General features: G+C 51.7%; 2 protein-coding genes across 6 annotated transcripts in view; one reads left to right on the forward strand and one right to left on the reverse strand.

Annotated features, from left to right (window-relative positions):
- Window positions 1–208: 208 nt before the first annotated feature.
- AMIGO1 (adhesion molecule with Ig like domain 1) lies at window positions 209–5,822 on the forward strand. Of its 2 annotated transcripts, none has more exons than XM_023232557.3 (2): window positions 209–545; window positions 967–5,822. In XM_023232557.3, the coding sequence occupies exon 2, from the start codon at window positions 1,054–1,056 to the stop codon at window positions 2,533–2,535; it is 1,482 nt and encodes a 493-aa protein (XP_023088325.1). In that variant the 5' UTR covers window positions 209–545; window positions 967–1,053; the 3' UTR covers window positions 2,536–5,822. The 2 variants fall into 2 exon arrangements, with proteins under 2 accessions (XP_023088325.1, XP_023088326.1); XM_023232558.3 differs by having other exon boundaries at window positions 217–545; window positions 989–5,822.
- A 3,456-nt stretch (window positions 5,823–9,278) lies between these two features.
- Window positions 9,279–14,891, reverse strand: part of LOC111556004 (cytochrome b561 domain-containing protein 1) — a 6,973-nt gene continuing 1,360 nt past the window's right edge. For 3 of the 4 annotated variants that reach the window (XM_023232559.2, XM_023232560.2, XM_023232561.3), the window contains 2 exons: window positions 14,504–14,541; window positions 9,279–13,934 (listed from right to left, as the gene is read on the reverse strand). In XM_023232559.2, the coding sequence (XP_023088327.1) occupies window positions 13,431–13,934; window positions 14,504–14,541 (542 nt within the window). In that variant the 3' untranslated portion in view covers window positions 9,279–13,430. The remainder of the gene's footprint in view (window positions 13,935–14,503; window positions 14,542–14,891) is intronic. The other variant, XM_023232562.2, reaches the window with a different exon arrangement.

A 14,891-nucleotide genomic window follows, 5' to 3' on the forward strand; every position in this document is an offset into this window, starting at 1 on the left:
TGGGGGATGGGAGATTGGGGATGGAGGAAGTTATAGCGGACCCTAAGGGGCCAGTGCCGCACTTCCTGCCAATTTTCGTCTTTAGTTCAGCGTCCCGAGCTCTCTTTTTGAGGGACTGACCCCGCGCGCGTCCGCCCGGCCGGCTCCGACACAAACACACGCACGTGCGCCCCGCCCCCGCCGCGCGCACGCGCCTCGAGGCTCCGGCGGCGGCGACGGGCGCGCGCGCGGTGCTCGCTGCCCCCACGCCGCTCCCTCCGCTCGGATCGCAGCGCCTCCAGCTCCCCGCACCGATCCGCGCTAGGCCTGCGGACCTGGAGGCAGCGGCTGCGGTCAGTGGGCTCCGGCGGGCTCAGCGGACGAGGCGGTGGCGGGGTGAGCGGAGCGGAGCGGGGCCCCGCAAGTCCCCGGGAGGCGACGGTACCGGGCGCGGGCCCCTGCGTAAGGCGGGCGCAGTGACAGGCCGGCCGGTGAGGCGCCGCCGGGGGAGGCCGCGACGGAGCTCCCGGACCGGCCATGGGCTGAGACACGTCCTCGCCGAGCAGGTGCAGTGACCGGAGGTCCCGGGGGGAGCCCGCCCCTAGAGGCCCGGGGACCCTCAACCGCGACCGGACGCGTCCTACCCATCCCGGTGCCCTGTTGACCTTTCCTCAGCTCCTCCCAAAAGGCACGCCGACCCCACCTCCAAACCCTGCCCGTGCCATCCCTGTGACTCCCAGCAGTCCCTTCCATCCTGTACATACCTGCAGCCTGCACCCCTGTAACCCCAACCCAGTAGGCCCTCGGGCCACCTCCTCTTGGGCCGATATTTACATCCCACTGCCTGCACAGTGCCTGGAAACTACCCAGCATCTCTTTCTCTCCTAGCCCACAGAGGGTGGAGATAAGGGTGGGAGGGGAGGTGGGAGAGGGTGTCCTTTCCTCTGGAGTCCTTGGTGACCACAAACCCATCCTCTTTCTCTCAAGTGACCCTTCTGTACCCCACCAGAACATGCCCGGGTGACCTCCTCCCAGATCTTCCTTGTGGCCTTCCTCACCTACTCCAGTGACACTATGCACCCGCACCGTGACCCGAGAGGCCTCTGGCTCCTGCTGCCGTCCTTGTCCCTGCTGCTTTTTGAGGTGGCCAGAGCTGGCCGAGCTGTGGTTAGCTGTCCTGCCGCCTGCTTGTGCGCCAGCAACATCCTCAGCTGCTCCAAGCAGCAGCTGCCCAATGTGCCCCATTCCTTGCCCAGTTACACAGCACTACTGGACCTCAGCCACAACAACCTGAGCCGCCTGCGGGCCGAGTGGACCCCCACGCGCCTGACTCAACTGCACTCCCTGCTGCTGAGCCACAACCACCTGAACTTCATCTCCTCTGAGGCCTTTTCCCCGGTACCCAACCTGCGCTACCTGGACCTCTCCTCCAACCAGCTGCGTACACTGGATGAGTTCCTGTTCAGTGACCTGCAAGTACTAGAGGTGCTGCTGCTCTACAATAACCACATCATGGCGGTGGACCGGTGCGCCTTCGACGACATGGCCCAGCTGCAGAAACTCTACTTGAGCCAGAACCAGATCTCTCGCTTCCCTCTGGAACTGGTCAAGGAAGGAGCCAAGCTACCCAAACTAACGCTCCTGGATCTCTCTTCTAACAAGCTGAAGAACTTGCCACTGCCTGACCTGCAGAAGCTGCCGGCCTGGATCAAGAATGGGCTGTACCTACATAACAACCCCCTGAACTGCGACTGTGAGCTCTACCAGCTTTTTTCACACTGGCAGTATCGGCAGCTGAGCTCCGTGATGGACTTTCAAGAGGATCTGTACTGCATGAACTCCAAGAAGCTGCACAATGTCTTCAACCTGAGTTTCCTCAACTGTGGCGAGTACAAGGAGCGTGCCTGGGAGGCCCACCTGGGTGACACCTTGATCATCAAGTGTGACACCAAGCAGCAAGGGATGACCAAGGTGTGGGTGACACCAAGTAATGAACGGGTGCTAGATGAGGTGACCAATGGCACGGTGAGTGTGTCTAAGGATGGCAGTCTTCTTTTCCAGCAGGTGCAGGTCGAGGACGGTGGTGTGTATACCTGCTATGCCATGGGAGAGACTTTCAATGAGACACTGTCTGTGGAATTGAAAGTGCACAATTTCACCTTGCACGGACACCATGACACCCTCAACACAGCCTATACCACCCTAGTGGGCTGTATCCTTAGTGTGGTCCTGGTCCTCATATACCTATACCTCACCCCTTGCCGCTGCTGGTGCCGGGGTGTAGAGAAGCCTTCCAGCCATCAAGGAGACAGCCTCAGCTCTTCCATGCTTAGTACCACACCCAACCATGATCCTATGGCTGGTGGGGACAAAGATGATGGTTTTGACCGGCGGGTGGCTTTCCTGGAACCTGCTGGACCTGGGCAGGGTCAAAACGGCAAGCTCAAGCCAGGCAACACCCTGCCAGTGCCTGAGGCCACAGGCAAGGGCCAACGGAGGATGTCGGATCCAGAATCAGTCAGCTCGGTCTTCTCTGATACGCCCATTGTGGTGTGAGCAGGATGGGTTGGTGGGGAGATTCTGCCCCAGGAGAGGTAATGCACCCCTGAAGGATATGAGGGGATGGAAGAGAGGGCTGGCTGCCCAAGGGAATGGGTTCCTCCTGACCTCAAGGGAATTGGTCCCAGGTACAACAGAGAGCAAGACCCCAAACAGGGTGTGGCTGCCACGATTTTCAAATGGGGGTATATTAATCCTCAGGCAAATGCTACACCCGTACCCAAAGCCCTGCCAATTCTCAGTGTGGTAGAGGAAGAGAAGCATGTCTGAGTTGGATGGGATTGAGGAAGGAGTGAGGGGAAGAGCAAATTCCCTAAACTTTCATGAGGTCATCCCTAGCTCCTTAAGAGAAAAACATTTAGAAAAAAATTTTTTTCTATCTCTGCCCACCCACACCTGTGATGTTGTGTGTGTTGGGGGAGCTTCCACAGGAGCCACACTGGGGAAAAGCTGTAGTATTTTCTTTGTTTAGGAAGTCAAACTTCACAGCTGGGGAAATTGAAAACCTTTGGAAAACAAGTCAGGAAAAGGCTGAGACCTCAATCGGTAACACTTCCCCAAAGCTGTTTGTAAGACTTTCCATTAAAGCCTTCCTCTTTCCTGATGAGCCCTGGGTGGATGGATCTTTGCAGGAGCCTGGCCTGCTGCCTGTTAGTTATGACAGCAATGTGGGATGTGGTATCTGTGCCTCGTCCTAGGATCAATAGCACAGAGGGGTACAGCATGAACTGAGGGGTCCATGTCACAGCATAGGTGCTGGCACGAAACTTGTAGATGGGGGCTGAACTCCAGATAGGCTAATTCCCTGGTTGGTGAAACCCTTGGTTAGTATTTGATTCCCAGCATCTGTGTGTCAGGCCAGAGTGGGGGCTGCTGAAGGTAGAGCTTTTATGGATGCCTGCCACAGACATGGTACATGGTGGGCCCACTTCACACTAGAAGGATGAAGGTAAATCAGCCTCTATTATGTAGCATCCAGCTGGACCTACCTGATTCTCAATGTATGCCATCTCTTAATCCAGTCTCCTTATCAAGCTCAGGTGGGATTCTGAATTTTCCCTAATATGCTGCTGTGTAAGGGGAGGAGTCCAGGAAAGCCTGGCCCCAGCTGGCTAAGAGTAGGCTTGGCGATAGAGGAAATTCAGTATATATCTCTTCTATGTGGACAAGGTTGTCTTGCTCCTCTCAGAGATACCACCTCTGCTGCAAAGTCAAAGCATGGGGTTTTGACATCGGAAGGGCTGGAATTGGGTGGTCTGTACCCCAGAATGGCAATTTGGAGTGCAGCTTAGAGTTCTGCCCTCTCCACAGATTCCAGGCAATCCTGAAGCAGAGATAATCAGTAGTACTAAACTTTCAGAAGGGGAGTTCTGCCGCTCCATTCCTCCATCGAGAGGTCTTTGCAGTTGTGATTGTCAGGCCAGAGGAACTTAAGAAGAATGAGCTCAACATTCCATTCCATCCAAGGTTGCAGAATACTTTGAGTATGGAGATGACTGATCCCTTTAACTTTTCCCTTTGACTATACTGCATGCCCTGGGAGTGGCTGCTCTGAGCTTTGGCGGGGGATGAGCAGGGCGAAGGTGAAAATGTTCTCTGATGTTGGTTTTTCTTAGTGTCTCTTCTCTCCCACGTTTCCGGTCCATTGGAAGTTCTCCAGATCCTCTAGATTTCTGACTTCTTTTTATGTTCTAAGAGGTGTCATTTACCTGTGGGTGAAGGGCTTGGAGGGCCTATTAAGCTTCCCATGAAGATTGGGGAAGGGGACTCAACATCTTCCCCTTGTCTGGGTCCTGGGAACTCAAGACTGCTGTCCATCCTTTATTAGTAACCTAGTTTTGCTGAGAGAGAGGTGCAGCATTTCCCTCAAGTACCTGCATGCTCATAGGTATGCATGCTTATAGGTATGCATGCACACCAGCACCTTGACTTCCACCAGGACAGTGAATCTGTAGTCCCCATTAATGCCACTCTCAGAATGGTCTCTACCAATGTGCACAACTTCATGCACACAATTGTATTCCCCTTTAGAAGAGACAGTGACCATGCCAGGCTCTTCAAATACGCACTCCTGTATTTTAATTTCTGAACTCCCTGAAGCTTCACCCACATTTCCATGGCACTGAATCACTTTTCTGCCCAGGCTGGAGTTAGAAGAACCATGGGTTGAAGACCTTGGAAGAAGAGGTGGTGAGGAGCTACCTGGTTCTTCTCAGGAAGAACTCCTGAGTCTCAGGAGACTCCTCAGAAACCTCCCTTGAAGACTATATATATGAGCAATATATGAGAAATTAAGATAGAACTAGGTCATTGAAGGACTCAGAAGGAAACCGGCCAGGGGCTAAGCAGCTGTGAGCTGCTCTTCCTGTTAACTGTCCTCAGGAGAGAAAAGTTGTCTTGATTTATTCCAGAGACTCCTGAGAATTTTGTTACTGGAGCTATAGGAACCAGGACTCCCTCCTCAGACTCATCAGGAAATCTGTGAAAATCTCATCTCCATGCTGCAGTCTCCCCACTTGGCACCATCTAGGGCTCTGAAGATCTTGAAAGTGAGCGTTAAATGAAGCAGGCCCTCTGGGGCATCGTGGTGGAGCTCCTGAGGACTAGGAGGGCCGTTTTCTTCGTAATTCCTACCCAGTTTAGGAAATGAGAAAAGGCCCTGTGGCTCTTGTCTCCTGACTATATCCACTAGTTGGGCCTTGAGTTTGAGACACCTGGTAGATGTACCTGGCTGCCCTACCAAGAGATTTGATTAGCTTCTTCCCGTGGTTTCAGGTGCTAGAACCCAAAGGTAGCTTTTTAATTGGAGAATTGAGTAATCACCATATGTAAGCTCACTAGAACCCTGTGTTGAAAACTGCCAGGTGTGGGTATAACAAAAGGCCGAGAGATCACCACCTCCTCTCACCCTACCCCGCACCCATAAACCAGACATGTCTCCCAGGAAGCAGGTGTCCCTGGAGACAGAGTATGACAGGGCTCTACAATCTGTCTGTGTAATTATTTGTGATTTTTTTTTTTTTTTTTTTTTTTGTATTTATGGGGCCCAAGGAAGGGGCCAGGAGAAGGTACACCCCAGCTGGGGAGAGCAAAGCAGATGGATCCAGTTTTCTGTGTGTTCTTACCTCTGTACTTCCTCGTAGCTCTGCTGACCAAGCAGGCCTCCCGTGTCCAAGACCCCATTCCTCCCACTTGTGTACACCTAGGCTGGCAAATCTTGGAGCCTCTGGGCTCTGAAAACTAGACAATGATCATTAAACCTGGCTTGAGTCTCTGTTCTGGCACAATCTGACTGGTTTATTTTTTCAGCCTGTGGGTGGGGTTCACTGTACCTCAGAAGGGTGTGGCCTATGTAGGAAGAAAATCTTTAAGTGCTATTGTACGGACATGGGTGAAATACACATCTAGACATTAAGATGGACCAGGGGTCAGCAAACATTTTCTCTAACGAGCCAGACAGTAAATGTTTTAGGCTCTGCAGACCACACAGTCTCTGTTACAACTCAACTGTGCTGCTATAGCCTGAGTGTAGTCACAGACAGGACAAAAATGAATGACTGTGGCTCTGGTCCAAAAAATATTTGACTTATGGACATTGAAACTTGAATTTCATATAATTTTAACATGACTTTTGAGTTTTTCCAACCATTAAAAAATACATAAACTATTATTAGCTCACAGGCCACATAAAACCAGGCAATGGCCTGGTTTGACCAACAGACCACAGTTTGCTGACCCCTAAGATAAGATTCTCAAATGTCACTGAAGCTTTAGAGTTTAGAAATCCCATGACTTGATGCTCGCTGAGGCTTGTAGATAATGAAGCCTTCCTGGATCCCTAGGGCAGAGGGTTGCCGCCCTTGCAGAATTCTCTTAAAAGTCTGGATCAAGCCTACTGACCGTACCATGGAAAAAATGCTTGGATTGGGTTTTAAAAAATGGTGGGGAGCAGCTCACTTTCACAGAATTTTTTTATTATCGGTATTTTCATGTTGTAAATGGTAGCCATCTTAGGCTAAAAGTATATTCATCTAATGGGCAGGTTAACCTTCCTTGACAGGTTTAGTGTGCCCTAGACATTGCGTGGAATGGAAAAATGCAGTCCCTACGTTTTGGTACAGATTCAGCTTACCAGAAGTTGGACTGGATTCTCAACTCTTAACCATGCTGATTCTTTGGCTACTCTCTTGGTGATTTTAGAAGAGGGTTGTCATGGCAGATTCCAAGGTGGGAGAGGAAATGATACAAGGAAAAAAATTGAAAGAATCCGAATTTGAATACTTACCTAAAGTCTTGACCGAAGGGCAGCCCTCCTCTATTTGGAAAGTTGTTTTTCACTTCAGGAGGAACCACCAAGGTGATGAGGGGTGGAGCTACTGCACAACCAGCCACATCAGACAAGTCAACCTTGGCAGTCAGTGAAATGACAGCTGTTGATGTCAGAGCACTCCCATACTCTGCATTTTCATAGTTTTTCATCTGCAAAGCAGTTTTTCTGTGGCGACAGTCTGGCCAACAGGATGAAGCTGATAAGGAGAGCAAGTCTGATGAGAACTATTTGGAGTTCTCTCTTCTGTTTTGGCCTGTGCCAAGCCCAACGAAGTCCATGGCTGCATATCTTCAACACCCCCCACCCACCCACCACCCACATCCTCACCACCTCCCCATCACCTCCCCCAAGCCACAAGAAGTTCCTTAGATTCTGGCCAAGATGTGCAATTTTGTCTGCCATGCCTTGCAGCACTTAACCCTGGCTACTCTTAGGTAGCACTTGCGGGGAGGGAGGAGGCTAATATGACAGTTTTCTTTGAGAATAGATACGAGTTCAGTGCATTGGTTAGCCTGGCCTCTCTTCCCCACAGTCTCTCAACTCCTTCCCTTTCTGCACTTGCACTTCTTGCACCACTTATCTTGTGTCTCCCAGGAAACCAGTGGGGAAGCTTCACTTTCCCCACCCACATAGCAGAAAAGGCTCAGGCCCCTGCAGTGGGATGGTTGGCTTTTCTGGTCTAGCCACAGTAAGCCTGTGCTGGATGCTTCCTCTCCTGGGGCTTGAGAGAGGAAGGCTAAAGCAGCTGCCAGTCGAGCCCCTTCATCAGGCTTCTACACTCTCAGGCGGAAAATGCAAAGTAGTGAAGACACCTAGACCTGCCCTGAGGCCTCCAATCTAGTCAGCTTGTTTACTCTCCCTGGTTGGAACCATGGCCTGAGAGAACCAACCTGCAGTGAGCCAGGATATGGAGCCCTGCGGTGGGACTTCTGGATGCCCTTCGGCCCTGGCATACATTAGGTGAAACTGGCATACATTAGGCAGGAGTCACTGACGCCAAGGCCGGTGTGTGTGTCCATAGGTGCACGCATACAGGTTGGCGAGTACTGCAGTTGGATTGTACTTTGTGCTGCATTTCCCTCACCTCCCACTGCTCCCTCACTTGGTCATAGTTTGCTTTTGTGGGGCCTGAGCAGAACTGAGCATCCTTAGAAAGCACCATGAGATAACTGGGTATCTGCTTTAAAGATAGGGATGCTAGGGGTCCACTCATGTATATTCAGTGAGACAGAGTTGACTCCTCAGATACCATTGAATAGCCTGAAGTTGTTCCTTAATCTGCTTCCAACAGAGGTTAAAAACTCATCTGGGAAATCCTAACAGCAGGTGGATTATAAACTGAGAACTGAGATTGTTATTCTGTGATGCATCTGGTGACTAGTCAAGTCTCCTGAGTGGGTGGGTAGGGGGAAGGTCCCCTCACTGGAGGTAATTTCTGCCTACATGAAGGGGTTAAGCCCAGCACCATGCTGGAGATGGGCTACTTCAAACCACCCTCCAGGGCAGTTCTTTTCAGCTTGTCTTCTCTGTGCAGTGCTGGTGAGAACTGCTGAGGCTCTGCACACAATGCCTGACTAGTGTTTCATTCCTGGATCCCAGGACAGAAAAAACAATTAAGATAAAAAACGAATATTCAAGCCTCTGCACTGCTGTTGTTCCTGCTTCTTTGCATCCACTCCAGGCAGACTGCTGGCTGCTCTCAGACAAATGGAATGGAAAGTATCCTTCCCCAATTTAAAATTTAAACAGAACTGCTTTCAGTGTGTGTGTGTGTGTGTGTGCGGGTGTGTGAATGCCAATAAAACACTTGGAGGAGGAGGGGACTGATCCTACTCCAAGAGCCTGAAATGGGGGAAAGAGAAACCAGGCTGTGGACCCCCAGAAGCCAAGGGTCCCTGCTCTGCATCTCCAATGCCTGAGGCAAGTGTTGCTCATTCTGTGGCTTCGGGAAACAGGGTCTGTGGCGATGCTGTTTGTTCCGGTTGCTCCTCCCTTCCTAGCTTGTCCACCGCACTTTTCCCTCAGAAGGTCAGAATTAGGAGAGATTTAGATAGACTTGGGACCTGCAGCTCCCGACGAAGACCAGCTCCAGGAACTTCAGGCTGGACCTAGGGAGCAACTATATTGACTCCGAGATCTGCAGTCTGCCCTGTGATTTGAGAACACCAGGTAGGCAGCACTTACGGCAAACTTCACTAGTCATGGCCTTGGTGGCATTTCTGGCAGGAGTTGGTAAGAGCTGACCTTGCATCTGGAAGGAAGAAATGTGTCCATGTTTTCTTATGATGGCCAGAACGAGTCTCTGAGACTTAGATCCCCTAAGTGTCATTATCCATAACTGTTTATTGCCTAAGAAGCATAAAGCCCAAAGCCTGGCTCAGTGAAAGAGAAGGACAAGAACATAATAATGCCACCTGTTTTTACATGTGTTTAATGCTTTGAATTTTCCAATTCCTATTAACATTCATTCTCTCATCAAATCCTCACAACATCCCTGTGAGGTAGGTCAGGCAATAAGTGGTTTGCCCACAGCCACGCTAGTGATAGGAATGGAGTAAACCCATACTGCAGGTTTCCCAGCCCCCAAGCCGATGCACCTTTCATTTCATGTTACACAGGATCTTTGTGCCAACCAGACACAGGAGCATCAGGAGCACTACCAGAAGCCTCCCTGCTCTCTAAGCTTGCAGAGGGGACCCAGAAATGCTGGGTTTGAGGCATCAAGACCGGGGTGCCCCCTGGAGGCCAAGACAGGTAAACGGAAGGAAGGGCAGGAGTACTAGAAGTTAGGCTCAGCAGCCACCCCTGCCACCACCATAGGTCTCAGCCTAGCATACACTGTGTTCCCTACATATCTTGACCTTTGTCAGGTGCAAGTCTTATTAGTTCACTGAGAGGACACAGTGCCCACTCCCAGACGACAGTGCAAGGCGTGGCTAGCAGCAAGATTCCTGACATCCTTCCACAGTGCCTCCCCATTCTGTTACACTCTGCAGCCCAGGAAGAGGGGGAAGGTGAGGACTGACTGACTCAGCCTGCAAGTGCTTACAGATCTGAAGCTGAAAGGCTCCAGCACCATTCAGCTAATGATTATTATTAACTCTGAACAGGCTTTGGCACAGCGGCCAGCTGGCTCAGGGAGGATGCCTGAATCTCCCACAGTGAGGTTTTAAAAACAAGACCTGGCTAGGCACGGTGGCTCACGCCTGTAATCTCAGCAGTTTGGAAGGCTGATGTGGGCAGATCATGAGGTCAAGAGATCGAGACCATCCTGGCCAACATAGTGAAACCCCGTCTCTACTAAAAATACAAAAAGTAGCTGGTTGTGGTGGTGTGCACTTGTAGTCCCAGCTACTCAGGAGGCTGAGGCAGGAGAATCGCTTGAACCTGGGAGGCAGAGGTTGCAGTGAGCCAAGATCGTGCCACTGCACTCCAGCCTGGCGGCAGAGTGTGACTCCGTCTTAAAAAAAAAAAAACCAGACCTACAGCAGCCATGCACAGGGGTGGAAGCGTGGGACGATGAGAAAGAAGGGATGGGCCAGTGAGTGCGGAAGGGCAGCCTGCCTTGTGAAAGGGTGGGGAGAGAGGAGGCCCAGGATGGCAAGTGGTAACAGCCTACCACTTAAGAGCCAAGAAGGTGAGGCTGGAGGACTTCCCCAGAAACAGAGCTCCTCCCATTCCACACCAACCCCAGCCATGATGGGGCTCAGAGGAGGGGTGGTTACAGGAAAGACGCAGGCTTGGGAGGGGTATCTGAACCCAGAAGGGTAATCTCATTTCCATTCAGATTTGGATACAGAAGCCATCTATATTTCTAATGTCCTCAAGGTTGAATCTGAATATAATCAAACTTGGAATACAATCAAATTTGGAATATAATCAAATTTGGAATCAGGACTTAGCTCGATACGAAAATTTGTGCAAATGACACGCAAATGTTTTAAATCTAAGCACCCTACCCTGGCTTTTTTTTTTTTTTTTTTTTTTAAGGCAAAACAGGCTGACCACTAGCAGCTTTCCTTAGCCAGGGAGCAAGGACAAAAGGGCAACCATGTGCTTCTCCTCCAAGGCGTTTGCTTCCTTGCTGAGGAGCCAAGTGAATACCCCAGACATGAGAATAAGGGAGGTGCGGGCAACAGAGGATGATGGAGGAGGGAACACACAAGCAGGAGGCCATGCAGCTGGGAGCCACTGAGATCCCAGCTGGAGGAAGAGTGCCCTGGCACTGAGGTCTAATGGCTGTCCAGCTGCTGCCCCAGGACGTGAGGGCAGGTGGTGATGGAGGGAGAAATGGAAAGAGGGGGGAGGGAAGTCCCTCCGCAATCCAGCCTGCCAGGATGAAGGGCTCCTCCTGGTGACCTATTCCCTATACTGCAGTCAGACCAGGCTAAGCAGGAGACCACCTGTGCCCTCCTCTCTGCTCTGTGCCCCTGCCCTACAGGCCTGCTGGTCAGAAAGGCGACAGCTGGGGCCCCTTCCTCCTGCAGAATATAAATGACTCCCCCTTCCTCCCAGGGCTGGGAATAGACATCAGATGGCACAGCCCACGCAAACTGCCGGCTGTCAGCACGCCTGCCCGCCCCCCCCCCCACCCCCGCACCACCTGGGAGGAGGCAGCACCTCAGGCAGGCTCAGGCTTTACGGCAATGCCTGCTTGCTCTCAGAGCAAGCTGGTGAACTTTGCCTGGCCCTCCTACCCTGCGGCAGGTAGAGCGAGCCCCTCAGCGCTGGCTGTGATGAGGAAAGAGATGCAGTCCCTGGATCAAAATCAACGCAGGTGAGATTCTCCATGCAGCCCCAGTAACCATTTCTGCCGAGTTCACACCACACTGGAGAGTTTGAGAGGAGGGAGGACAATGAAAGAGACAGGGACAATACTCTTCTGCAAAGCAGGGGCCTCCTTTAGATGCTTGTCCTGGGAGAGGCAATCTCCCCCAGTAGGGGCACAATGAGGTACATGGAGAGGACACTTCTGCCCTTGCTGTCCCCATTCTTGTACTATTGAATCAAACCAACCTCCTTACTTCTGAGCTACCCCGAGAGGAGGACCTGAATCTTCAAAAGACCCAGGACATCCACAACACTAACATCTAGGAACACCTGCCCCTGCTCCCGGGAACTGGAGCTCCAGCGCCTACACCCCAGGCTTCCCAGAGTTCGCTGTGAGCTATGTCTACCTGCCTCAGCAGCACTTTCCTGGCTCAGCTGTTGTCAGGCCTTGCCATGATCTAGGAAGGTCCCATCTTCTCAACTGAGCCCGACCACAACTAAGCAGTCTAGCATCCAGTCCTCACCACCGAGGGCAGTCTGGGGAACTACTTTCAGCTGCAGCAAGGAGGGTGGTGGTCTCTGTAGGGAAGAGAGCCCAGCCCTCATTTGCCAGCTGGCACCAAACTCAGCCCCCTCTTGGACCTAAGAGCTGGCAAGAGATGACAAGTGAGGAAAGCTTAGGTAACAAGGGAAGAGGGGGAACCAGAGAAACTTTGTTTTCTTTGGATCAGAAAAGCCCTGCCCCACTTCCTTGGCCCTTAAGGGCCCTTAAGAAAAGCTTCAAAAAGTGCCCAGAAGCTATGTGCTAAGGCAAGAACCTGAGCCCTAAGAAGGGCAAAGCATGAGATGCCCAGGGCTCCTCTGCCCCAAGAAGTGATTTCGGGGAGGGAGCACACGCAGGCCCTGCAGCCCTCAAGCCCAGATCCTGAGGTGGGCTGAAGAAAGATCTTAGCTGGGCTAGGCAGCCCAGCCAGGAGCCTTCAGCTTGGTTAAGTCAATGCCCTCCTGCTTCTCCAAAAGCTTTAAAGTGACTTTAGTGCATTTACTGTCTTAGAGTCCAGAAGACTCTCACCTGAGTCCCTTCTCGCCACAGCGCCTGACCCCCAGGGACCAAATCAGCACAAATTTCTGAAGGGCCTCAAGGGCAGAGCTGTCCCTCCAGGGGAGTAAAGAGAGAGTAAAGAACTACCCTGAGTCTGCTAAGTGGTCCACATGGTCCACAGCTGGGAGGGTGTTCTGAGACATCGACCTGACATGCTGAATGAATATTAGAGAAGGAAGGAACTTAGAGGCTGTTTAGAAACATTTCACAGATGAAGAAACGGAGGTCCTTAGATACGGAACATACCTAAGGTTGTACAACAGAGCCTAAGAGGACCATATCCCATAAATAAGACCCATGGGCTCTCTCCACTACATCACACTGCTTTCTTAAAAGTAACCCAAATATCCATGGATGCCATTCATAACTTACAGGAACCCAATTTTTCATCAGGCACACAAGCAAGAAATGACCACCAGGACATCACTATCACCACCCAAAACTCTGTCTCTCATCAAGTGGAGGCTTCAGGATCAGGCTCTCCATCACCTTCCACTCATACCCTGTACATTTTCCCATTCTGACCCACTGAATTATTCCTCAACAATAGCAGCTTTGGTTTCTGCAGTCCCTGAACCAGCCAAGAAGTGCAAAAACCTGATTACTTCTGAAATAGATCCCTTATAGATCACCAAATGAACCATGATGTTCGAGGCAAGCGTCCCACCCAGATTAAGAGTTCGCAGGAACTCACATTTCCATTTTCTTCCTCGGCAAGTAAGATCTGGAGATCTGGTGCATGATCACCAGGGCTGGATAGACGGGCAGTGCCAGGCACAGGTACCAGGCTGCACCTTTGATCTGGGCCTGGAACCATACTGAGTACATGCCCAGAAGCACCGTTACTGTAGCCATCAAGTAGACCACCAGTCCACACGTCAGATGGTAGAGCTTGAGGCGAGCCACCCTCGAGACCCTGGCTGCCCGGGGACAAAGGAGGCAGAGCCCACACAGTGCCTGGACACCAGTGGCCAGCAGTGTCAGGGCTCCCACCCAGCTGTGCCAGGACACCAGATGAGGGAGCTCACTGCGGGTCCTGCTGGAGATGATGAAGCCCAGGCCCAGAGCTGCACAGAGGATGGCTAGGGTCTGCCCTGCCCAGTGGAGCCGGATCCGTGCTTTTCGGGAGCAGAAGAAGAACGGGGAGTGTTCAGGTGAGAAGAGTAGGATGGCTTCAGCCATGCAGAGGCAGAACTGTGAACATAGGAGAGAGCCAGTAAGCCTCACATCTGGCTTGGAGGCCTGAGAAAAAGGAGGTGCTCTCATACATCCTAACAAAGAGGACAAAGGGTAAGGGTTAAATAAGTTCCACCAGGACCACCAGTCTCACAGCTCAACATTTCTGGGAACAACTGGGAATCAGCACTTGAGTGCACGTCTCCTTGTTCAGGTTGACACCTCCCCATCCCAACCTCTACAATGACTCCCATTTCTTGACCAGTGGAACAGCAAATGTTAAACTTCTTCCTGAACTTTGGGGACGAGTCGGGAAATGACTGGGTAACACCTCTCCCCGCTTCTCCTTTCAGGCCCCAGTGGAGAAAGAAAGATCTTCCGTGCCCTCCCACCCTTTTCAACCACCTGACATCTGCCTATGGCCCAGCCCTCCAGGTTTCCCAATCCCATAGGCTGCAGGGAAAAATGAGCCCTAGATGTTTCCTCCACCTGCCTTAACCTTAGAAAGGCTGAGCTTTCTGAAAGCTGGGTGCTGTCAGAATGAGGTGAGGCATACCCAAACAAATCAGATAGAAGCCCAAACTCACCGCCAAGGACATGAATACAGGGTGCCAGGAGAAAAGACCTAAGAATCAAAGAGAACAGGCTGAGGGCTTGGTACCATTGTTCCTGCCCCTGTAGCTAGGTGGAACCCAAAGAATCTAGCCACATGAGAAAAGTACCATCCCCAATCCTAATCGGGAACAGGAACTAAGGACAAAGTGGAGCAGCCAAGGGGCCCAGAGTGAGCAACCAAGAGGGCCTCCCTGTCCACACATAACAGTTTGGCCTGGGTTCCCCATTCAGCACCTCTTAGCTGGCAGCCCAGTCCTCTTTTTTTTTTTTTTTTTTTTTTTTTTTTAACGGAGTCTCCCTCTTTTTCCCCGGCTGGGGTGCAGTGGCGCTATCTCGGCACCCCGCAGCCCACGCCCCCCC

This window comes from Piliocolobus tephrosceles, chromosome 1, assembly GCF_002776525.5.
Source record: "Piliocolobus tephrosceles isolate RC106 chromosome 1, ASM277652v3, whole genome shotgun sequence".
In the NCBI taxonomy this organism is placed as follows: domain Eukaryota; kingdom Metazoa; phylum Chordata; class Mammalia; order Primates; family Cercopithecidae; genus Piliocolobus; species Piliocolobus tephrosceles.